The 21,866-nt window shown below is 26.2% G+C and overlaps 1 protein-coding gene across 1 annotated transcript in view; it reads left to right on the top strand.

Moving 5' to 3' along the window:
• Positions 1–957: 957 nt before the first annotated feature.
• The window catches only part of LOC111615606, a 30,477-nt gene continuing 9,568 nt past the window's right edge, over positions 958–21,866 (top strand). Inside the window, exon 1 of the mRNA XM_023357014.1 lies at positions 958–1,195. Coding sequence (XP_023212782.1) covers positions 1,117–1,195 — 79 coding nt within the window. The 5' untranslated portion in view covers positions 958–1,116. The remainder of the gene's footprint in view (positions 1,196–21,866) is intronic.

Here is a 21,866-nt window from a genome sequence, read left to right as displayed (position 1 = left end):
TCATTGACGGATGTATTTTAAATGTTTAATATTATATTAAATATTAATAAGAAGTTTAATGAAGTAAAATATAATTTAAAAAACATATTTTTTAAAAAATAATTTTGGTAAAAAATCAAAATATAGAAACTTTTTGCATGAAAACATGTTTCAAAACTTTTTCTACGTAAAAAAATACAATTCAAGTATTTTTTTTTTTCTTGTATTAAAGCATGGTTCAGAAATTTTTCTCACATAAAATATGCTTCATAAATTCTTTTCTTATAGGGAAAATAATATTAAAATTTTTTGCAGGTATAAAAAATATATTTAAAAAATTTCTTCTTGCATAAAAAAATTTTTCCTAAGTAGAAACATGTTAATAAAACATTTTATTTTCCATAAAAACATGTTTAAGAAAATCTTTTTCTATGAAACAAGATTAAAAACTTTACTAAAAGAGGCACACAATTTTTTCCCCACTTCGCTGTTTCTTAGAGAAATTTCATTTAAATCGTATTATATTCTTGAATTTGAATGTATTTCACATTGAAGGCTGTACAATTGAATAAAATCTCTATCGCATCATCTTCAATAGTAATATTTAGAAGAGACAGAAACGAATATATATATATTTACTAGAGATCTTTGATGTCTAGCGAGGAAATAAAGATAGTTTCGAAAGAGAATACCCATTTCTATTTCTGAAAAAAATGAAAAAAAGAAGAATGAAAATGAAAAAAAAAGAAGAAAATAGTATAAGTTTCTATCAGGCATTCTTCTTTGAGCGGTGAGAAGCACAAACTGGCAACAATTCCATTTCCAATATAAACAGAAATGAGATACCAAGCAAGGAAAGATGGAATTACTCAGCGAAAACCTACCCTGATTGCCCTCCTCACTCCAACTGTGACGTTAGACTCGATGGCACATGCGCATAGTTGTTGCCCTCGAGGTAAAAGCTATGACTTGAGTTGTGGCAGGAGGCAACCAGTTCTTGTCTAGACATTGCAGCGATTGAACGTGTTTTCTCGCTCTAGCTGATGTTCTGTGCCACAAACGATGATTATGGAATGTTTCTGATGTCTTCTACTAATATATCTACAGATTAAAATCTTCCATATAATTATTTAAATAATGGAATTAAATTTAATACGTCCGCTATTCTACTTTGGCTTGTATTTGGTATCGCAGTTGACTGGATGCGCTACCGAAGGTGAGTCTCTTTTCTTTGTACTTAACGGTAAAGTTATGCTGTAAAGTTTACGGGAATGTAGTTTTAAGTATAGAAAGATTAGTCGGACAAAGAAATGCCAGAACATGTAGTTCTAGACACGTGGGACTTAGATTGCAACTCCACCCTCGTGTTGTATCGTACATCAACCATTGACAGATTGATGGATCCGAAATATTTTGTTTTAACAGAGGAAACGCTCTATGGCTTTATTTTTTTATTAACTTATATCGAGATAAAATGCATATAATATGACGTTAAAAATGTATTTTCTTCTATATAAATAATTTATTGACATTATTTTTATTGCTTTTTTTTCTCTTACATTTCGCTTCTAACGTCCCAGTCCTTCTGTTCTCTTGTAAGAATTTACGTTAAATACGTAAAGTTTATGACTTATTCAATTGTTTAAATATTTAATTTTTAATCAAAAGCATTCATTTACGTATATGAATAAATAATTATAATTATAATTAAGTGAATGGTAATGTGGTACTTAGCTTTATAACGTTCTGTACTTGTACTTATAGTATAATGCGCATCCCAAGATATATATAATATATATATATTTAAGAATATATTTTTCAAAATTTATGCAAATAATCTTTGTAAATTATCAAAAAAAATGCTCTAAATTAAGGATTTTTTAAGAATAAAGAGGATCTGAATCGATGGATGGTATGCAGAAAGGCATAAGCGCGATTAAAAGGAGTTGATTGAACATGTGCACTCTCCTATGACTAACCAAAGCGATACCGAACTCACCAAGGGAGTAGAATTCATTCTAATCGTTGTTATAATGGATTATCCAACTATCTAATTTGACTTCCATTAATTGCCACGAAGGAAACCTTGAAACGTAATTCATAATTAAAATTAGATTAAGTGAATATCTAAGCAAATTTATGTCTTGTGTGAGTTGGGTTCGTTAAATATAAATCCTTCAATTCTTAAATTTTATATTGTCAAAAGGGATCGAATGTATTTAAAGGTAATCGTTTGCTACTAAAGTTACAAACGATTGAGGATAATCGTCGATAAGTCCCATCTTCATCACGACAAATTAGAAATTGTGAGACTTGTCAAAGTTTATTAACAGGAATGCGATTGGAGTTTAAGCGTTAAAAAATTGCAAGCTGCAAAACCGAATCGAAATATATCCAAGGATGAATTTGATGACGTGAAGAATTGAATAAAAGTAAGAATTGAGATAAGTAGGAATGAATTTTTTTGTATAGCAGAGAATGAGATTGTGTGACAAGATGAATCAGCGTGAGTGAAGATGAATTGTGGTAATTGAAGATGAATTGGAATGAGTTATGGCAAATTGTACGAGATGGAGTGAATAATGGTAATCGTAATAGCCATGTTACATTTAAGCAACTGGTTTGAAGAATATCGACAATTGTTGTATATAAAAATATGAGCAATTTATAACGAAAAATTTAAAAAATTGATAGAGAAAATTCAAGAAATTCCTAAGAAGAATACCAGTCATTGTTGCTAGTAATTCGAGAAAAGAATACGAGTAAATTAAAATTTTTGTTTTAAATAATTAATAAGGCGAATAATGAATAGAAAAAAATTGAATAATTGACGTAAAAATTATTACTAAAAATTTAATGGATTCTTATTAAGAATTTAAAGACATTTTTATAATAATTAATTAATTAAATTAATTAACATGAGAGAAAAAATTCAAAAACTTGAAAAAAATTTTTTAAAAACAACTGAAGAATTTGAAAATTAATTTTGAGAATTCAAGAAATTGAGACAAAAATTAGGAAATTAATATGAAAACATGCGAAAAAAGTAGCAAAAAATCGATTTAATATAGAAAAATGAAAGAATTAATTAAGACGAATTTAAGAAATTAAATACTTTAGGAAATTAATTCCAAAAAATTCTTAAAACTAAGCAAATAAAACCGAGAAATCGTCAACAAAGAATGATGACGAATTAATGCAAATGACAATATATTGGTATAATTGTCAGTTAATGAGAATCCGAGTAACAAATTACGAACTTAACGTGAGTTTATGTAACTGTCATTAAATTGGTGCAACGGAGCAATAAATTACTTAAAAGAAAAGAATCAATTAGTTCAAAAAAGCGTTAATGCACTTCACAAGTCGATATAGAATGCCACGATATGCTTTTATAAACACGAAAAACAGCATTTCATGCAATCGCTTAAGATAATGTCAAATGAAATGTTCGGGTCACAATATAACATCATCCTTTAAGTCTAAACTGAATTCGGAGCTTTAAATTTAATCCCATTCCCGATGGTATGTTGCCTTGATATCAGAATGTACTACATTGACGCGGTTTTACGAAGAATTCTATAAATAAATACGCATCTACCGACATAAATTTACTTTAAAACATAGCTTAAAATGTATAATACATGATGTATTTTTTATCTTCGTATTTTTTTCTTATGATAAATTATCTTTGTTGCCAGACAAGAATTGCTATTAGGGATTGTTGCCCGGCCTAAATTATGCCTTCTGTTGCCTGTTTATCATTTAACCTTTTCGTGTCAGCTACACTCTTATGCAACTTTGATCGGTCCAAAGTGGTCAGATTGGCCCAAGGGTAAAGATATGTTAAAGGTTATACTACAGTATTGATAACATAATCTAGACTAAATGTCCCGTAGTTCGTATGAATTGTATGTGTAAAGAGTAATCACTTGACCCGCAACGGTTAATTTAAAAAAATAAAATAAAATAAAAATAAGAAACAGGAATGGACGCGTGACTTATTAATGTAACTTCTTTTCGATCGCGTGATTTGGTATAATGATTTTATTCATGGATAATACGATTAGGGAGGAAGAGTAACGGGATTTAGATGACCTAACTGATGTATGATCCTACCTTCGATAGTAGAAAGAACTGTTCTCATAGCTCTCACATTACCTATGCGAAAATATTATAATTATGTCATAGGTGTATCGGTCTGCTTGGAATCACGTGAACGTCACGCAATGTTTTTTTTAAACCCTAAGTGACAGATGACACTATAAAGAGGGGGCTAAAAAGGTATATATACTGTATATACATATTACGGCGAAGAGCGGATGTAATTTTCGGTAAACCACGTGATTCACGGGAAGCCAATAAAGTTTGTTCGATAATTAAGGCATGCTAGGTTGTAAACTTGGTCCACTGGCCTTTATAACCTAAGGTATAAGTAGTATATAATAACAATTCATAATTGCCTTTATAGGGTTTCCTGGAAGTGATACTGGAACTGGTCGAATATAAATTATCGAATAGTAGCACGATAAAGTGACGACGGACCTATTAACATTTGTAAAGGGAGTGGAAGAAAGAGAAAGGAGAAGAGAATAAACGAGGGTTTAAGTTCACCACGTGACTCGGGATACCTTTTTTTTCTTGTTGTGCTTACGTAGTTAAAAGATATTTCTCTCGAGTTGAACGAACTCGGGTGTTATCCTGTAGAATACTTGTTGCCCCACCTAATCACCTGTAAGGTGCCGGTCGGGTGACCACAAATAAAATATGGGGGGACCAATTTGCAAGGAAATTTGCATGGGTTGTGTATCGAATACAGTTTATATGCAATGCCATAGGTAAACTGATAATATGTTCCTGATTCAGATGATATTTTATGCATCAAAATCGCACGGTATACTATAGAGATCGTAATCAAACACTTGACAAAAGTAGAAATTTGGTCGTGCAATTTTATTTCCTGCACTAGTAACATATTCAAAATTCTATGATTTAAATTTTTTTTCGAAAAGTTTTAAGATATGCCGAACAGAAGACGTGAAAATATAATAATAATAATAATAAAAAGAAGAGTAGGATATAAAAAAGAGCATATCTTTCTGGTTGTGTTGCACGGCATATCTTTCTAGTTCTTCTAGATAATAGAAGCAAGTAAAAAAAAAAGAAAAAGTGGCACGAATAAAGTGGTCGGTAGGATTTAAATAAAATATTCAAAAAGTTCCCCCGATACTTTTTAGAAGTTGGAATTTTTAGCTAAAGAAAAATTCTTATTCATAGAAAGAAGAATGAAATTATTAGATTACTAACAAACGAATGTACCATTTCTTTCAATACCCAGAGGAAGAATAGTATACGGAAAAGAGTAATCAATGTAATCGAATTTCAATGGCGACAAAGTGTTCTGATTCACTCTCCATCGTTGCTATCTGCTTGCCATAATTATTATTACAAGAGCTACAGTTATCGAGAATTTAAGAGTAGAGCAGAAGAATGATGCGAAGATAAAATCTAATTATTTAATTATCTAACTCGAAAATATTAAAAAGAAGTAAATTTTTTTTATGGATCGGGTATCGTGCATTTCTGTAATCAAGTAACTTCGAAGGAGGAAACTTCTTTTTAGTTTTATGATAGGAAACTCCCGTGAAACTCCTACGTGAGTCTGTGTTTCGAAATTGCAACGTTCTAATTTAACTTTTAAACTATCGTTCAATTTTTATGTAAATTAATTTATAATTAATAAACATATTTCTTAACTAGGACAAAATTTGGTTGAAGTGATCTTTAACATTGATTTTTTGATAATTCTTTCAGGAATTTATAATTAATCTTGAGATTCTTGTAAAAATAAGCATTATTTTGTTATGAAAATGCCATTTTTTTCTTTTAAAGTGTCTTAATTTTATATAAAAAGAGATTTGTTTATGTAAATCAATGGAGTTCATACTTCATCAACCGGATATTACTACAAAACTTTATTTGCCTGTCAAATATCCCGTAGTTTGTTAAAATGTCAAGTTTAATTACAAAATATGATAAATTTAATTATAACTACAAACTATTGATTATGATTTTAAATAATATCTCGTTGTATCGGTTCAGAATTCACAATGAAACAGGTTTTGTCTAATTATATTTTGATGGCTCTTCTCACTTACAGCATATCAAAACTGTTGCTATTTTAATACATTTTTTAAAAAAACAAATAACTTAAAAATAAGAATAAAATTCTCGAAATTTAATTATTTGATCATTAACTTAAATACATTTTTATATTTATGCGTTTCTGATGTTTATTATTTAAAATATTTTTATGATGGAAGAATGAAGTAACGCTTCTCGGTAAAACTGTATAAAATTAGTCCAATTTTAATTTAATTAACACATTCTAACTTTTTCTTTATTAAGTATTTAATCCGACGACACCATTAAACTCTCTCTTGATTGTTTACATTCTCTTGAGTTTTTTAAAGTTTTTTTTTACGAGAAAAATAATAAAAATAAACGAACGCTTAAAGCTATTAATAATACAGGAGAAAGTCGACATTAATTATGAATTATCCTTGAACGATGTACTTATTATTTTCAAGGTTTTAACGAACAATTTCAAGGAAAACAACAAAATTTACTCACGCTTGTAATGATGGAAAGATATACACACAACACATTATATAACTAAAAATCTCTTTAAATTACACTTATATCAATCAAAATCTTGTGATTTCTTGAATAGTGTACAGTCTGAACAGCATTAATTAACTAAAAGATTTTCATTATTTAAATATTGATACAAGAAAAGGTATAAGTTATCGCATCCATTTTGCTTCTAAAACTTCTGTACACGTGTACAGCTGAAGAAAACAAGACTTGTACTCGTTTGTGATGATACAAAAGCACTGTACTGTACATACAACACGTTAATATATTCAGAAATATCTTTAAAACGCTCGAATATCAATCACAATCGTGCGATTTATAATTCTGTTACACGCAGACTGAGCAATAGTAATTAATTAAAAATTATTATTTAAATATCCGCATTTAATTAGAAGTGGAATTGTACGTGTCTGTATTGTTTTACGTACACTGTTGAAGTATACATATATTATTAAGTGCATGCCAAGCGGTCATATAGGAGGTAGAATCAATATTACATAATTGATGATTGATGCTGTGGTGTGACACATGATCCCACTAGAAATGGAACGATGCGATTTTGTTGAATGTTTAAGAAGTATTCGAGAAGCAATAAATGTTGGCAATATAGTTTCATCATTCATGCAAAATAAAAGTTATTCTTACTAAGTTATCGTATACATTATCCATTTCAAATACGTAGACAGTAGCGATATGTCAAGCTTGTCTCCATGATCATGCTGGTATTTTTTATGTCGTGTCGACATTTTGATAAAAGTTTGAAAATTTTTTATGTATACATTTATATAAATAAATTTTAAAAAGGCTTATTTAATGTCAAACGTAATTCTGATAGAAATAAAGTTTGAACATTTCTTTTGGTTATTTAACACGGTTGACATTTTGCTAATATTGTCGACAATCGTCTTAAATTTTCGGGAAAATATATGCAATTTTTTGTAAAAATCTACATCTTCTGTATAATTTATTAATCATGATTTTATATTCAAATATTCCTTCTGATTAGTAAAATATTAAAGAAGATAATTTGGAAGGTAAATTTATTATTGAAGAGTTTTGTATAATTTTTTATTGATAATTATTTATAATTAATTTATCATTGATAAGCGTAAATTAATTTATAAATGTGTTTAATCTTAAAGCAGAAGAATTTTCGATCTTTCATGCATTATATATAACTAAAAGATATTTAAAGAAATATAGCAGAGACGGATAGACAAGCAAACAGACTAAATATTTTTCAAGGAAATATTTAGAACAAAAAATTATCAATTTTATTTACTTTTTAGTATTTTTAAATAAGTTAAGAAGTTAAAAAACAATAAAATTAAGAGTAAAATAATTTTTTAAAAATTATCTTATTATATTAAATTATTTAGAAAAATGTTATTTAAATACAGAAATATGTTCAGTTCCGTTTGAAATTACATATGAAAATATTTTAAGAAATAGTTAAAAATTCAGCAGACAGACACACGAACAGAAGTTTAAATTTTTTAAGAAAATTTTAAAATTGAAACAGAAAATTGTCAATTTAGCATATTTTTAAAATTATTTTAAGCAATTTAAAAGCTTAAAATATCAAAGTTAAGTATAAAATAATAAATATATAATATAATTTTTTAATAAAAATGTTACTTTAATAAGATCTATAACCTTCTTCCATTAAATAAATGCAATAAAAATGTGTAATAATTTACAGCTTTGCTTTAATTTCAGTAAAGCAAAATTAAAAGGGGAAAAAAGATAGCAATTTAAAATTAAATTAAGCCATTGAAAACACAAAATAATTACCCGAAAAAATTCGAAAATTTGTCAAGTTTCCTCATTAAATTTTGTTTATTCTTCCTGTATAACATTACTATTGATATATTAACATGTAATAATAATAAATTAAAAGGAAAATTTACATAATTACAATATTTTGTCAGTTCATTGAATTAACAAATTCCATTGTGGAATATTAACTTTAGTCAACGATGACAAATAATATTTCTTTATAATATAAGTCAATCTCTAGGCACCATTTCATAACTGTGAATATTAAATATACCTTCAAACAATGATATACATCAATCTTTCTGTAATAATAGAAAATTTTTGAATTTTTAAACTAATTTTATTTTTTTTTTAGCTTTTACACAATGCAAATCATTTAAATTTGAAAGTGCACATTTACTATTCATAGACATGTCACTGTACTTCCAATGGTTATTTCACTGTTTAAACTCAATCAAGTATAACAAAACTTCCTCCTTTATTTTAACCTTTTTCTTCGGAATTTTTTATGCAAAAAATTACTTAAATTCTATAATTAAAATGTTAAAAATTTTTTAATTATATATGAAATTTTTCCTCCTAAAAAAATGAGGAAATTGACGGTATAATTCACAGTATAAAATGAAAAAAAATAAGAGAAAGTTAACTCTGTAATTAAAAAAAAATTGGCAACATTTTAATTATAATTAATAAATATTGTATTATATAAAATTTAATTTAAAGATTTAAAATAATTAAAACATGCTTTACTTATAAAGGCATCGAAAAAATTACAATAAAAAAGTAATGTTAAAAGAAAGAAAAATAATTAAATATTAATTATTATTTTAAAAATTCATTTAAAGTTTACTTAAAAAATGATTTATTTCTAATAAAATATAAAGGAAAACATTCTTAAAAATTATTTCTCAGACATTTTTTTGTATTTTTTAAAGTTAAAAAAAGTTTAAATTATTATATATATTTTTTTAAACTTAAAATTACTTTATTCTGATACATAAAAATTATTATTCCTAATTAACTTTTAAAAAATTATTAATTTTTAAATATTTAAAAGAAAAATACCTTCATAAAATTTGTAGGGCATCCAACATTCCAGACTAAAAAAAGACGAATTAATAAATTAATAAGACGAATGAATAAAAAAATAATAATTTTAATATAATAAACTACATTAAAAATTCATTATAAAAATTTTATACAAACAAATATTTTCTTAAAATAAACTTTATTATTATAGGAAATAAAAATAATTTAGTAACAAAGGTAGAAGATAAACATGAGCTACATTCAATTTATCATAAAAAAATCATAAGACGGAAGAAATAATAATTTTATTATAAACTTTACATTTCTCGAAACAAAATTTTAAAACCTTTGAAGAAGAAAAATGAATGAAAGTGTCAAGGTACAAATTGTATTATTTAATATACACACAGCACATTCTTTTGCTGTAATTGGGCTCAGTTTTAAAATATTCCCACTATTATCCGTCTGTCTGTCTATCTCTCCGTAATCTCGAGAATAGAGTTAGATAGATGAAAGCCGAGACCAGATACGGAACGATTTGGGCAGGAGGCCCCTATTAAGTATATACGACCTTCCTATTTGTACCGGAAGTTACGTTATTTTTCAATTCAAAAATTTTCCTCTGAAAGGTGTTATATAGATGACCGGCAGGATTCTATTGTTATCAGAAAAAGTATACTGTACAGGGGCAAGATATTACTAATTTTAAGCGGAAAGCATATATTTTTAAGTTAAATAAATTAAAAATATGATTAAAAATTGCTGCCTGGCATTGTGACGATGTAACAATAAATAATTGCTCGTTTTGTACATAAATTTAGTTGAAATCGTCACAAAGTTTTTGATCTATTTCTTTTTTTGTAGAACATCATTATTTTTAGTTTTAATTTTTTGTATTATTATTTTTTTCTGAAGTGGAAGTGTTGATAATATGATAAATAGGGGGGTAGCTATCGTGGAAGCGTGATTTGTTTTCACTAATGGAACTTTCAAAGATTAGTCAAAGAATTCTAGTGACACTTCAATTAGTTTTCCTTTCGGGATTTGAATATGGTAATGATAGGCATTGACATATCGTGCATTGATTTCTTTGTGTTGTTTAAATAATGTGATTATGATAGTTGGCTGCAACCGTTCGCTTTCTTACTCTTGCAATTATTTAAATTGGTCATTTTTACTAAAGATTTATGCGTAAAATAATATAATATAACCCCTCTTCTCGTTAGATAGAAGTAATTTTAGAGTGTATGTATTAAGCTTTAATACTCAGAGAGAGAGAGAGAGAGAGAGAGAGAGAGATTGAAGTTGTGTTTATGAGGCTTTTACAATAATAAAACTGTAGGAATTGAATGGTAATTAATTAGTAAGTTAGAAAATGAAACAAAATTAAATATTATTTTTAATTATTTGTATGTCGAGTGCATCGTCTCTAAATTCGATTGTGTTAAATCGGTTTGGCCATGCATGAAATAAAAGTTAAATACAGTAATTTCAATGTTTATAGCATTAAATTTTATGATTTCTTTCGAAGTTTTGTAGGGAATGTGTTAGGAATGTTTAAAATTAAGCATTTTCCTATAAATGTAGGAACACACAATTTTATAAAAATTTAAGAAAAAATTTAAGAATTTTCTAAAAATTCCAATTACAGTGAAACCTCCGTTACCGGACACTCCCGAATAGCGGACACCTCTACTTAACGGCTATTTTTACAATCCCCAGATCCTTCAAATAGGACATCCATTGTATTTACTTCTAAATAGCGGACAAAGTGTCTCGGTCCCGATAGTGTCCGCTATTTGGAGGTTATACTGTATTTATCTCGAATAATATTCAAAAATTGATAATTAATAAACATTATAAGTTATTTTTAAGACTGCTGTTTAAATTGTGTCATAATTTCAAACACAATTCAGAGATGTTTAGAGCACGAGCATAATCCCTCTTTAGATGGCAAACAAAAACGAAAATGGAAACACTAAAAGAAATTAGAGGGAGAAAAAAAATTGAGAAATCGATTAAAATTTAGTCGAACGATAGCAAAAATTTTATTTCTTGCTCATAATGCTAAAGGCAGATTTAACAAACTGATTACAGTTTTAATGACTACGTTCAGACATGAAAAGAAATAAAATTTTATTAATGTTCACGAGATGTAGTAATATCTGTTATTTTTTTAAAACATAAATTAAGTAGCAAATTGTTAAGATTTAAAATAAAAAAATAATTATTTTGAAGATAAGGATTGCAAATATATATTTTTTTTTAAATAAAAAGTAAAGTTATATATATATGCACAGCACAGTATATCATACTCTAGAAGAAGATGCTTCTGCTGCTGCTGGGTTACCATTCCATTACTATGGTGACGATGATAGATTGGTTACTTATTTTGGCCAGTTGATGTCCATCTTTCGGGATGACTTCCTGGCCAGTGAATAGCTGATGTCACTGAGCGATAAACCCTAGAAAGACTTCACGAAGTTTGTAGCGCATCCAACATGCGAGACTGATTGAGGTCGATAAAGGTGATGTTCAACGATACAACTCTGAGTATCAGCCTTGACTTTTTCATCCCTTTATTCTCTGTGCTCAAAGTTTTTTCCTTCCTCTTTAATCCCCATAAAAGGGTATAGGCTTTGATATTTTTATAATATAACCGCTTTAAAAGTACGAATATGATACTATATATATATATTTATACACTAACAAAATGAATATTTTTTTATGATGATGATATTATTAAGAGTACGATTTTAAATTCAATTTTTGAATATTTTTATATAAAAATGTATAATTTACATAGGTTTAAATTGATGCCAAGTTCATGTTTCATTTTTAGTATCTTTTGCTAAACTTTTTTAAAAATGTTAATAGGAAACTTAAAATTATATATTCAATCTCTATTTTCTTCTTATTATAATTGTTTGGTTCCTTTTAAATTATTAAAAAATTAATTAAAAAAAATTAAAATTTGTAAATTTCAATGCCAAATATTTACTTTTACTTAAATTTTATTGAATTAAATTATATAATAATTTTTCTAGTCTTACTTTAAAGTGCTATTTTCCATTCAAAAATGCAAAACTTTTAAAATTTCTCTTAAATTTCCGTTATAAAATTCAAAATTTTAAAACATTTTAACGATATAAATTCGAGATTTTTATTGTAATTAAACTCGTAATAAATTTTAAGACTATTTCAATTACTTTTATTAATATCACGCAAAAAAATCATAAAAATTTCCAAAATTTTGACTCGATTAGGAATAAAATCACGTAAAAAACTAATTAAAAATATTAAAATGAATTACTATTTGTATAAAAATTTTAGATAGTTTGCAAAATAAGTTAATGGATTATAAAGATATTTTTATATAGGTTACAACATTAACTACGAAGAGGAAAAATAAATAAATAAAGGAAACAATGCAAAATAATGCAAATTATCACATAAGTAAAGTTTAATCGAAGACGTAAATAAAAGAAAAAAAATGACTTCGTTTACTTTCTCTTGTTTTGGCATTTACTTTTTCAGATTCAACATCAACGACTAATCTCTTTGCAAGTCAACAAACTATTGATTTCTTCTAGTTTCTAGCTATAAGATCTCTTTAATGGAATCGTCAGTTAAAAATAAGAAAGGATTGTAAAATGTTTAAACTTTAAATACGTTTATATAAGAATTCTTGTCGGAAAATAAGTCGAATTTAAAAAAAAATAATAATAATAAAAAATTTTTCTTCCCTTTTTTTAAAAGCTATATATAATATATATATTTTTATTAAGTCGATATTCAAATATATTAGATTTGAAATTTAAATTTGTTTACCGTGTATCAAATTTTATCAATAATATTTTCAAGGTTTATATAGGAAGTTAATTTAGATTCGAGTGATGCATACATACACAGTTCCTTTATTGTATTGTCAAATGCACTCGCCACAAGGTTAATTACTTGCACGTGATGTGGCCCATAGGCTGAATGTTGCAAGTAAAATCTATTCAATATGTTGTTAGCACTCCATTCTAAATAAATATTGTACAAGAATTTATTATTTTGCTTAAGGCAGCTTACATTAAATGTAATAACCCTCGCTCTTATTTGAATTGAATTTATTATATTTATGAAGAATTGAAAATGAAAATTGATTTAAATTACTTTAAGCACTTATATATATATATATATTTATTTATTTATTTTTTAATAAATTTTTTTATGCAGAAAGTCAAAAATTTGAATAAATAATGTGATAAGTGTTGTGTGTGTATATAGATAAAATATTTATGTAAATAAAGTAAATTTAAAAATAGAAATTTAAAAATTTAATATCTGCTACTTTCTATTGTTTGATTTAATAAAAATTGATAAAAAAATCTTCAGTAAAATATCGAAAAAAAAGGTGGAAAAAGTTACATTTAATAAGATGGTCTCTTCGGTGTTTACGTAATGCGTTAGATGTAACTTGAAAGCCATTTTCCTTCTTTATCATTTGGACAAGATAAAGCAATATTCTGCATCTTCGCCAAAGATCAGTGTCATGTTATCGTTTCTCACAAATGTAAGAATTTCTGACATAGCATCAACATCAGATACGATTCATTTAGATCGATGAACATCGTTTTGATACTTTCAGATAACATGACTTAATGAAAGTTGATGGATTATTGGATGTATCCTTGCCAAACAAACTACTATAAAACAACAAACATTTTTACTAAAAAAAAGGGTTCATTTTTAATTAAAAAATGCTTTAAGAAGTTACTACATTTAATATATTTATTTTTAGATTTTTTTTAATTTGCATTCCCGCAAAAAAAGTGTAATTGATTTTTTTTAAGAAATTAAAATTTCAAAAAAGTTTCCTGTAATTTTAATTATTTAATGTGAACTTTTAAAGATGTTTACTATAACTGTATAATTTAAAATGAAAAAAAAAGGGAAATTTAGCATTAAAATATTTTCTTAGGTCGTACGCTTCTATTTTAGTAAGGCGTAATTTATAATTAAAAAAGACAGTTCTTTTATTATTATTATCATAGAAAATAATTTATCAGTAGAGAATTTCTGTTTATTTTTTATTTTCCAATTCAGAAAATATAAAATTCTTCATTAGATTTAGAAGAATTCATTAATCATTTCGATGATTTACGTGATAAATTTAAATAAAAATAAATAAAATATATCGGATTTCGATGGATTTTTTGCAGTGTTTTTTTCAATAGTAATCGAAAGCGACTTTCTAATTTTCCATTTCCTTTACTAAATTGTAAAGTTTTCTTGAATTTTTCTTTCTAAATCTCTTACCTTAAAGGAAAACAATAGCGGAATAAAATTCAATATAAACTATAAACAAATAGAAGAAAGAAACAACGGAGCATAAACCGAAATATCGAGTGAAGAAAGGAAAGGTTGCTTCCGAAACGAGTTTTTCCAATTTCCAATGTATCTTGACTTCTGACTACAGCCTACTTCCAGATGGATGTTGTTCAGATGTGGACCAAGAATAGAAGACGACAGTGTCCATATATCTAATATCCAACTGGGTCGATGTTGCTGTCTTGCTTCCCACAATCTTTGGTTGCCACGGTAACATCCAGACTATCCAAAAAGCACTCTGGTGGTCTCTTCCTCAGGACAAAATGTCTTTAAGTGATGTCCTTAAGTAGACAATTCACCATTTCGATAAAAAAAATTCTCTAACTCTCGGTTGCAAAATCAACTTGATCTAAAAATGGTCTCCAATTTTCTAAATATGGCGCCTTATAGTCGAAAGATTTTTCAACTTTACAGAGAAGAAAAAATTTCCCACAAAAATTAAACTTTACATAATTATTTTAATGTGTTTTAAATTACTAACGGAGTTAATAAGATTTTTTTAAATGTTAAAACATTTTTTCTATCGAATTTTAAAGTTATTTTTACGAATTCCTCAGCTTCTAGAACTAGTTCAAAGCTTTAACATCGCAGAAATTCGTCGAATATTTTTATTTATGCACGAATGATTCAAATTATACGGATTTACGGTATATCAGTCGAGATCTATACGACTTGGTAATGGTAGATTTAATGTATTTTTCTATCGGAATAAATTTACGATTGGTGCGAAGTAATAATATTAATTATAGAATTTGTACATTAATATAATAAGCATCATCTAAATGTAGCGATTGACACGCATCGATTGATCGTATCATTCGGGATAATTGATGATTTCGATCATATTATTAACTGCCATTTACATGACATTATCGGTAGTTGTATCTAGAGAAGTTCACAATTTTAAAATTATTATTGATGGAAAAATTATATATATTTTTTAGGTATCAAAAATATTTTAGCTATAATTTTCGTTTAGGATAAGTCAAATGATTGTAAGTATGTAGTATATATTTATAAAGAAGAGGAAGAGAAGAGAGAGATAGAGAGAGAGAGAGAGGGTGAAGTATCAAAGTTTACCCTGCAGTATAAAAAATTTAACTGAGAGTTATGGATTTTTCATCATAAATTCAAGATAAAGTCAGTTTTCAGAGCAAAGATTTATCTAAAACTTACATAGTTTGCACAACAAAATACATCTATAGTTTTTACTTTAAACATACTTCCAGAAATCATACAGTTTATATGCGAGATACATCAAAGATTCATACACTTTATATATTAAGATATAACTGGAAAAATGTTTTTCATGTAGAATAACTAATGGATTCTAAGCTAACAAATCAATATATAAATATATATGTAAACAATACTTTTGCACCAATGGCTAAAGAAAATTCTTGTTTTTATAAATGAAAAATTGCATATCTAAGCTATTAAAAACACGAAACCATTTAAGAAATTTCTTAGAAGAGCCATATAAAAAGAAAGGAAATAAAAAAAAAAATGATATATGATGGATGGAAAATTGGACATTGTACTCATTATAAAAGAGAATAAGATGATATATAACGGAAATGACGTCAAAAATAACGAAATCTCTTTTTTTGTATCTTTATTCTTCTATTTCCGGTTAAGTAAAAATCCATAACTTTAACGACTTATACAGTTAGGGGATCAACCCACTTCACCCAAAATGTCTGTAACGAACAGGAAATTCCAACTTGACAAATGGAACAACTTGATGAATGTGACTTACAAGTTGACAAGCAGAAACATCTATACAATCGAATGAAGAATAACATTATTCAAGTATCTCTTCTTGAAATTTAATTTTTGTATCGCTCTTACGCTTCTTCTTTTTAATGTAATTTGTATACTTAAGAATTATTTAACATTCAAATTAATATAAATACAATATATAAATATACATTTCTTCTATCGAGAAAAATAATTTGTATAGGAAAATTATTTATTTTTCTCTCTTCTTCTCTCTTAGCTAAAGGAATATCGATTGATATTTCTTCCACTGATTCGATCTTACATGCATGTAGGATCGAATCATATATATAGAATATTTTTCCCCCGTTCTTTTTTCTAGCATTTTGAATATAAAAAAGGCAAAGTTCTTATTGTAGATCAGATTTATTTCTTCCATCTAGTTTCCTGGAATAAACTTCATTGTTATATTCTAGAAATACATAAAATACTTTATTGTTCCATACAAAAATAACAATATAACCTTAGAAGAATCTCTCACTGTTACCATGTTTATGAAAGAAGTTTGTAAAAGAATTTCTTGAATTTTTTTCCTTCTTACCATAAAATGAGGATTATATGGTAATTTTTAAAGCTTTTTTTCCCATATTTCTACGCTTTTACTAAGAATATTTTATTATGTTGGATTTTCTTCTTATTTATTAAAGATGATGATGAATTGTTATGAAAATTTGTGTGTAAACTTGGGGATAATGAACTTGAATTGATTTAAATTGTTGGTTTGATAGAAAATGTTAAATCGTAAATTGTAATTTTGTGAATTTCAATTGTTTATTTTGTAAAAATTACAATTTATATGCCGATTATAGTTGAAAATTTAGCGTTTTTGTACAAATCTACGATTTAAACATTTTACAGTATACATTTAAATTGTAATTTTTACTAAAATACAATTTACATGTGTGCTATAAATTGATAAATTCTGTTAAATATATATGCTGTANTTGTAATATTGTTAAAAACAACTTTGATATAGTTTTTTCATGGATGCGGTTAATGAAGTTGCCTTATCCTTAACAATAATGTCGAGTGTGATAAGTAAAGTGTGAAGTGATAAAGCTATTAGATTAAACATAAAAAAATGTATTTTTAAAGTATTAAATAAGTAAATAATAAAAAAGATTACACGCTAATTATTTTATTCATATTCTTTTCATCTCACTAAACAAGTAAATTTACATTCTTTAGCCCAGAATTTCTAGTTTTGGAGGTTAAAATATGTTAAATGCATGTTAATTTTGATATGAATATTAATTCATTATTAAGTTATTTACAAGGAAAAATCTTAAAAATAGTAAACAATTAAAACTAAAACGAAAAAAAAATAAAACAGTCGGAGAGTATCAGCAGGAAGGATAAATATAATTAAATTTTAAATCAGTTAAATTCTTTTTGAAATTTATTTGTCAGATTTTATTAATTTTTTTAAATGAAATTCTCCTTCGATGAATTGATATTTATGTAATTTTCATTAAGTTTACACTCTCGCAAACAGATTTTTCTCAATTTTTAAATTAAGCAACACATTTATTCTCCTCTTTTGGAATTTTAAAATGAGATAGTTAAATTTTCTAAACATTACAAATGATTAGATGTATCGAAGCGAAATAAGTCAAAGTAGCGAATAAACTAAGATAAATAGCAATTGTATAACACACGAATTGATGAACGTGTTTTGAAATATTTTCTCAGCTTCGTCATACCATAATAAAATTTAAAACTAAAGAAAACCAATATATATATATATGCATATATAAATAGATATATAGAATCTTTTATTCTATTTTTAGTTTCCTTATCCACAAGATATTTACAGAAAAACAGTCTAGGGAGATAAAAATGCAAAAATTTATCTGAAAATGCATTTTCGAGTTATAAAAAAAAAATTTGGAAGGAATTATGAAAATCTGTTGCACTTGACCGAACAATTTTTCCAAGCATAAATAGTGTATAAGTGCTCGATATATTATAGATATAATATATAGTAAAGAGGAACATTTGCGTTTAAATCAGACAAAACGCAATAGTTCTAATTCCAACACAATTTACATTGTGAATGCGATCAATTGTTTGCTTAAATTCACAAAGTTAGGTATCATCAAAGGCATTTGCAGGAGATTTAGCATCCTTTCTGCCTGCGCTAGTCCTATTTTACATCACCAAACAACTGATTTGCATGCAAAGTCACGAAAGAGTGAAAATTTGCTACTGAAACGAATTCAAAATCAGAAAGTCATTCACAAATCATTCCTATGTCGTGAGACTATTAATAAAAAGCGAAAAAATTTTTTCTTCCTATTAATTTTCAAGATTTTATACTGAATTTTTAATTGCAATCCATTCTGCGCCTGCATTTAAGCTTCCACGAAAGACACGTTATAAAGAAAAAATCTAAAAAAAAGAAGTGTTATTTTGATAAATATGATACTTTAGTGATATAATTCACAGGAAGCATTTTAGTCATTTAATTTACATTATGATGATATCAGCAAATTATCCATTTAGACATTCTATCTGTGCAGCTTAAGTGGTTATTATGTTGTCAGCACAAATAAGCTGGTTATAATATTCTAGAATGTTAACTGGAGTATCTATATAGCTTTGTGCTACCGTAATAATAAAGGGAAATTTCGATAAAGTTAAGTTAAACAATTCTAAAGTTTAAGCTTCGAAAGATGAAGTTCTATGTCTTTAGTAAAGGGGGGTATAAAAAAACCTGTTGAAGACACTTTAACGATAATCTATATATCTAGAAGTGATGTCACAACAATCTTGTTGTGACATGGGTCAGAAACGAGTTAATCGCAGAACCTTGGCCTAGATTAAGCATAGAAAAAAATATATCCCAATACTTTACCTTTTCACTTTTGGTTAGATTTTTTGCTTCCTAGTCACGATTAATTCAAATATAAGAGTTAAATGGGATATCTGTCAAGGTCTAAATGTTCACCAGCAATCTTCCATACTATAATGATTAAGCTTCCACTTTATATAAGCTAATATATATATATATATATAGGCTTATACGTTTATTATGAATGCAGAAGGTCAAAGAAAGACTTCATAAAAATTGAACATTAAAAGTTTTTAATGATTGTATCTAGAAATAATCAATAATTTAAACTCGTAAATTTTTTAATACCGTTCTTTTACATTATAAACAATAAAAATCCGGCTTATAAAGTTTTAGATAGATAAGCTTTTAGTTTTAATGTAGAATCCCTTGGAGAGAATTATGTTCACGTTTTGTAAGAGGAGAAGGGGAAAAATTGATGAAGTAACGCAAAAAAAAAAAAAAAAAATATACGTCAGATAATGTTTAACTGATTTATAGCTCTTACGTGATCTTATTTTTGTAATATTGTTAAAAACAACTTTGATATAGTTTTTTCATGGATGCGGTTAATGAAGTTGCCTTATCCTTAACAATAATGTCGAGTGTGATAAGTAAAGTGTGAAGTGATAAAGCTATTAGATTAAACATAAAAAAATGTATTTTTAAAGTATTAAATAAGTAAATAATAAAAAAGATTACACGCTAATTATTTTATTCATATTCTTTTCATCTCACTAAACAAGTAAATTTACATTCTTTAGCCCAGAATTTCTAGTTTTGGAGGTTAAAATATGTTAAATGCATGTTAATTTTGATATGAATATTAATTCATTATTAAGTTATTTACAAGGAAAAATCTTAAAAATAGTAAACAATTAAAACTAAAACGAAAAAAAAATAAAACAGTCGGAGAGTATCAGCAGGAAGGATAAATATAAAAAAATTTTAAATCAGTATTCTTTTTGTTGAAATTTATTTGTCAGATTTTATTAATTTTTTTAAATGAAATTCTCCTTCGATGAATTGATATTTATGTAATTTTCATTAAGTTTACACTCTCGCAAACAGATTTTTCTCAATTTTTAAATTAAGCAACACATTTATTCTCCTCTTTTGGAATTTTAAAATGAGATAGTTAAATTTTCTAAACATTACAAATGATTAGATGTATCGAAGCGAAATAAGTCAAAGTAGCGAATAAACTAAGATAAATAGCAATTGTATAACACACGAATTGATGAACGTGTTTTGAAATATTTTCTCAGCTTCGTCATACCATAATAAAATTTAAAACTAAAGAAAACCAATATATATATATATGCATATATAAATAGATATATAGAATCTTTTATTCTATTTTTAGTTTCCTTATCCACAAGATATTTACAGAAAAACAGTCTAGTTCTGCTCTATTAAATGACAAAAGTCTGCCATAACTATCAATATAAAGATGAGAAAAACCTGTTTCAATAAAAAGATGGCAAACAATATAACAAAAATAAAATATTTTGCAGCCATGCAATTTCTAGATACATTAAAGATATGACTTCCTATAAAGTTATATAATATTTTTTACAGTTTAAAAAAGTTAAGTATTAAAAAATTAATAGAATTTTTGACTCGTAGATGTAAAATTTTAAATATGGAAGATGTTATACAACTTTTGATTGTATACTTGTAAATCTTTTATTTTTAAAATTAATTTTACACCATATATGTATATATATATATGAAGCTTAGTTAAAAAAGTTTGAAAACATTAAAAATGTTTTTATAAAATTGTAAACTAAAATCTTTACAAAATTCATAGTTTATTTTCTTTAAAACATAAATATATTTTTTTATTGTATATAAACGCTGTTAAAAAGAAAAAGAAGGAGGGAAAAAATACATTTCTTCAAACGAATTTTACTTGTTTAGATTAAAAAAAATGAAAAATGATTCACGCAATTTTTCTCTAAAACAAACATCTTTTATCTGAGAATTTGAACGATTTATTCATTTTCTTGCTGCTCATATATTGATAAAATCAAGAATTTTTAAATGGAAAAAGGTTACGAAATGCTATTTCTATGTTTCCTTTCTCCTCGTTAAGAAATTATTTTCTTCACCTTTAATGGATTATAAGATATGTTGAAGTGTGGAGCAATGTATATAAATTATTCACAAATTTGTTGTCTCAAATATTTATTTATGCTAGAAAATAAAGAATAAATAAAAGATAAACATAGTTTAATTAAACATTTCGCAAGTTTAATTAAAATTGACTTATTTCATTTTTCCTCCGGTGCTAATTTATAATATTAGAACCATGGACAGTCCATACATCTTGTAATAATTTAAAAATAATTTTTATTAAAAATATCAAATTTAAAAAAATATACAAAAGAAAATTGAACAATTTATTTATAATTAAACATTTATAATA

This window comes from Centruroides sculpturatus, unplaced genomic scaffold (assembly GCF_000671375.1).
Source record: "Centruroides sculpturatus isolate CEXI.00-Female unplaced genomic scaffold, Cexi_2.0 scaffold19, whole genome shotgun sequence".
NCBI classification, from domain to species: Eukaryota; Metazoa; Arthropoda; class Arachnida; order Scorpiones; family Buthidae; genus Centruroides; species Centruroides sculpturatus.
The sequence above is the reverse complement of the archived record's forward strand: the minus strand, read 5'-3'. Positions and strand labels throughout refer to the sequence as shown.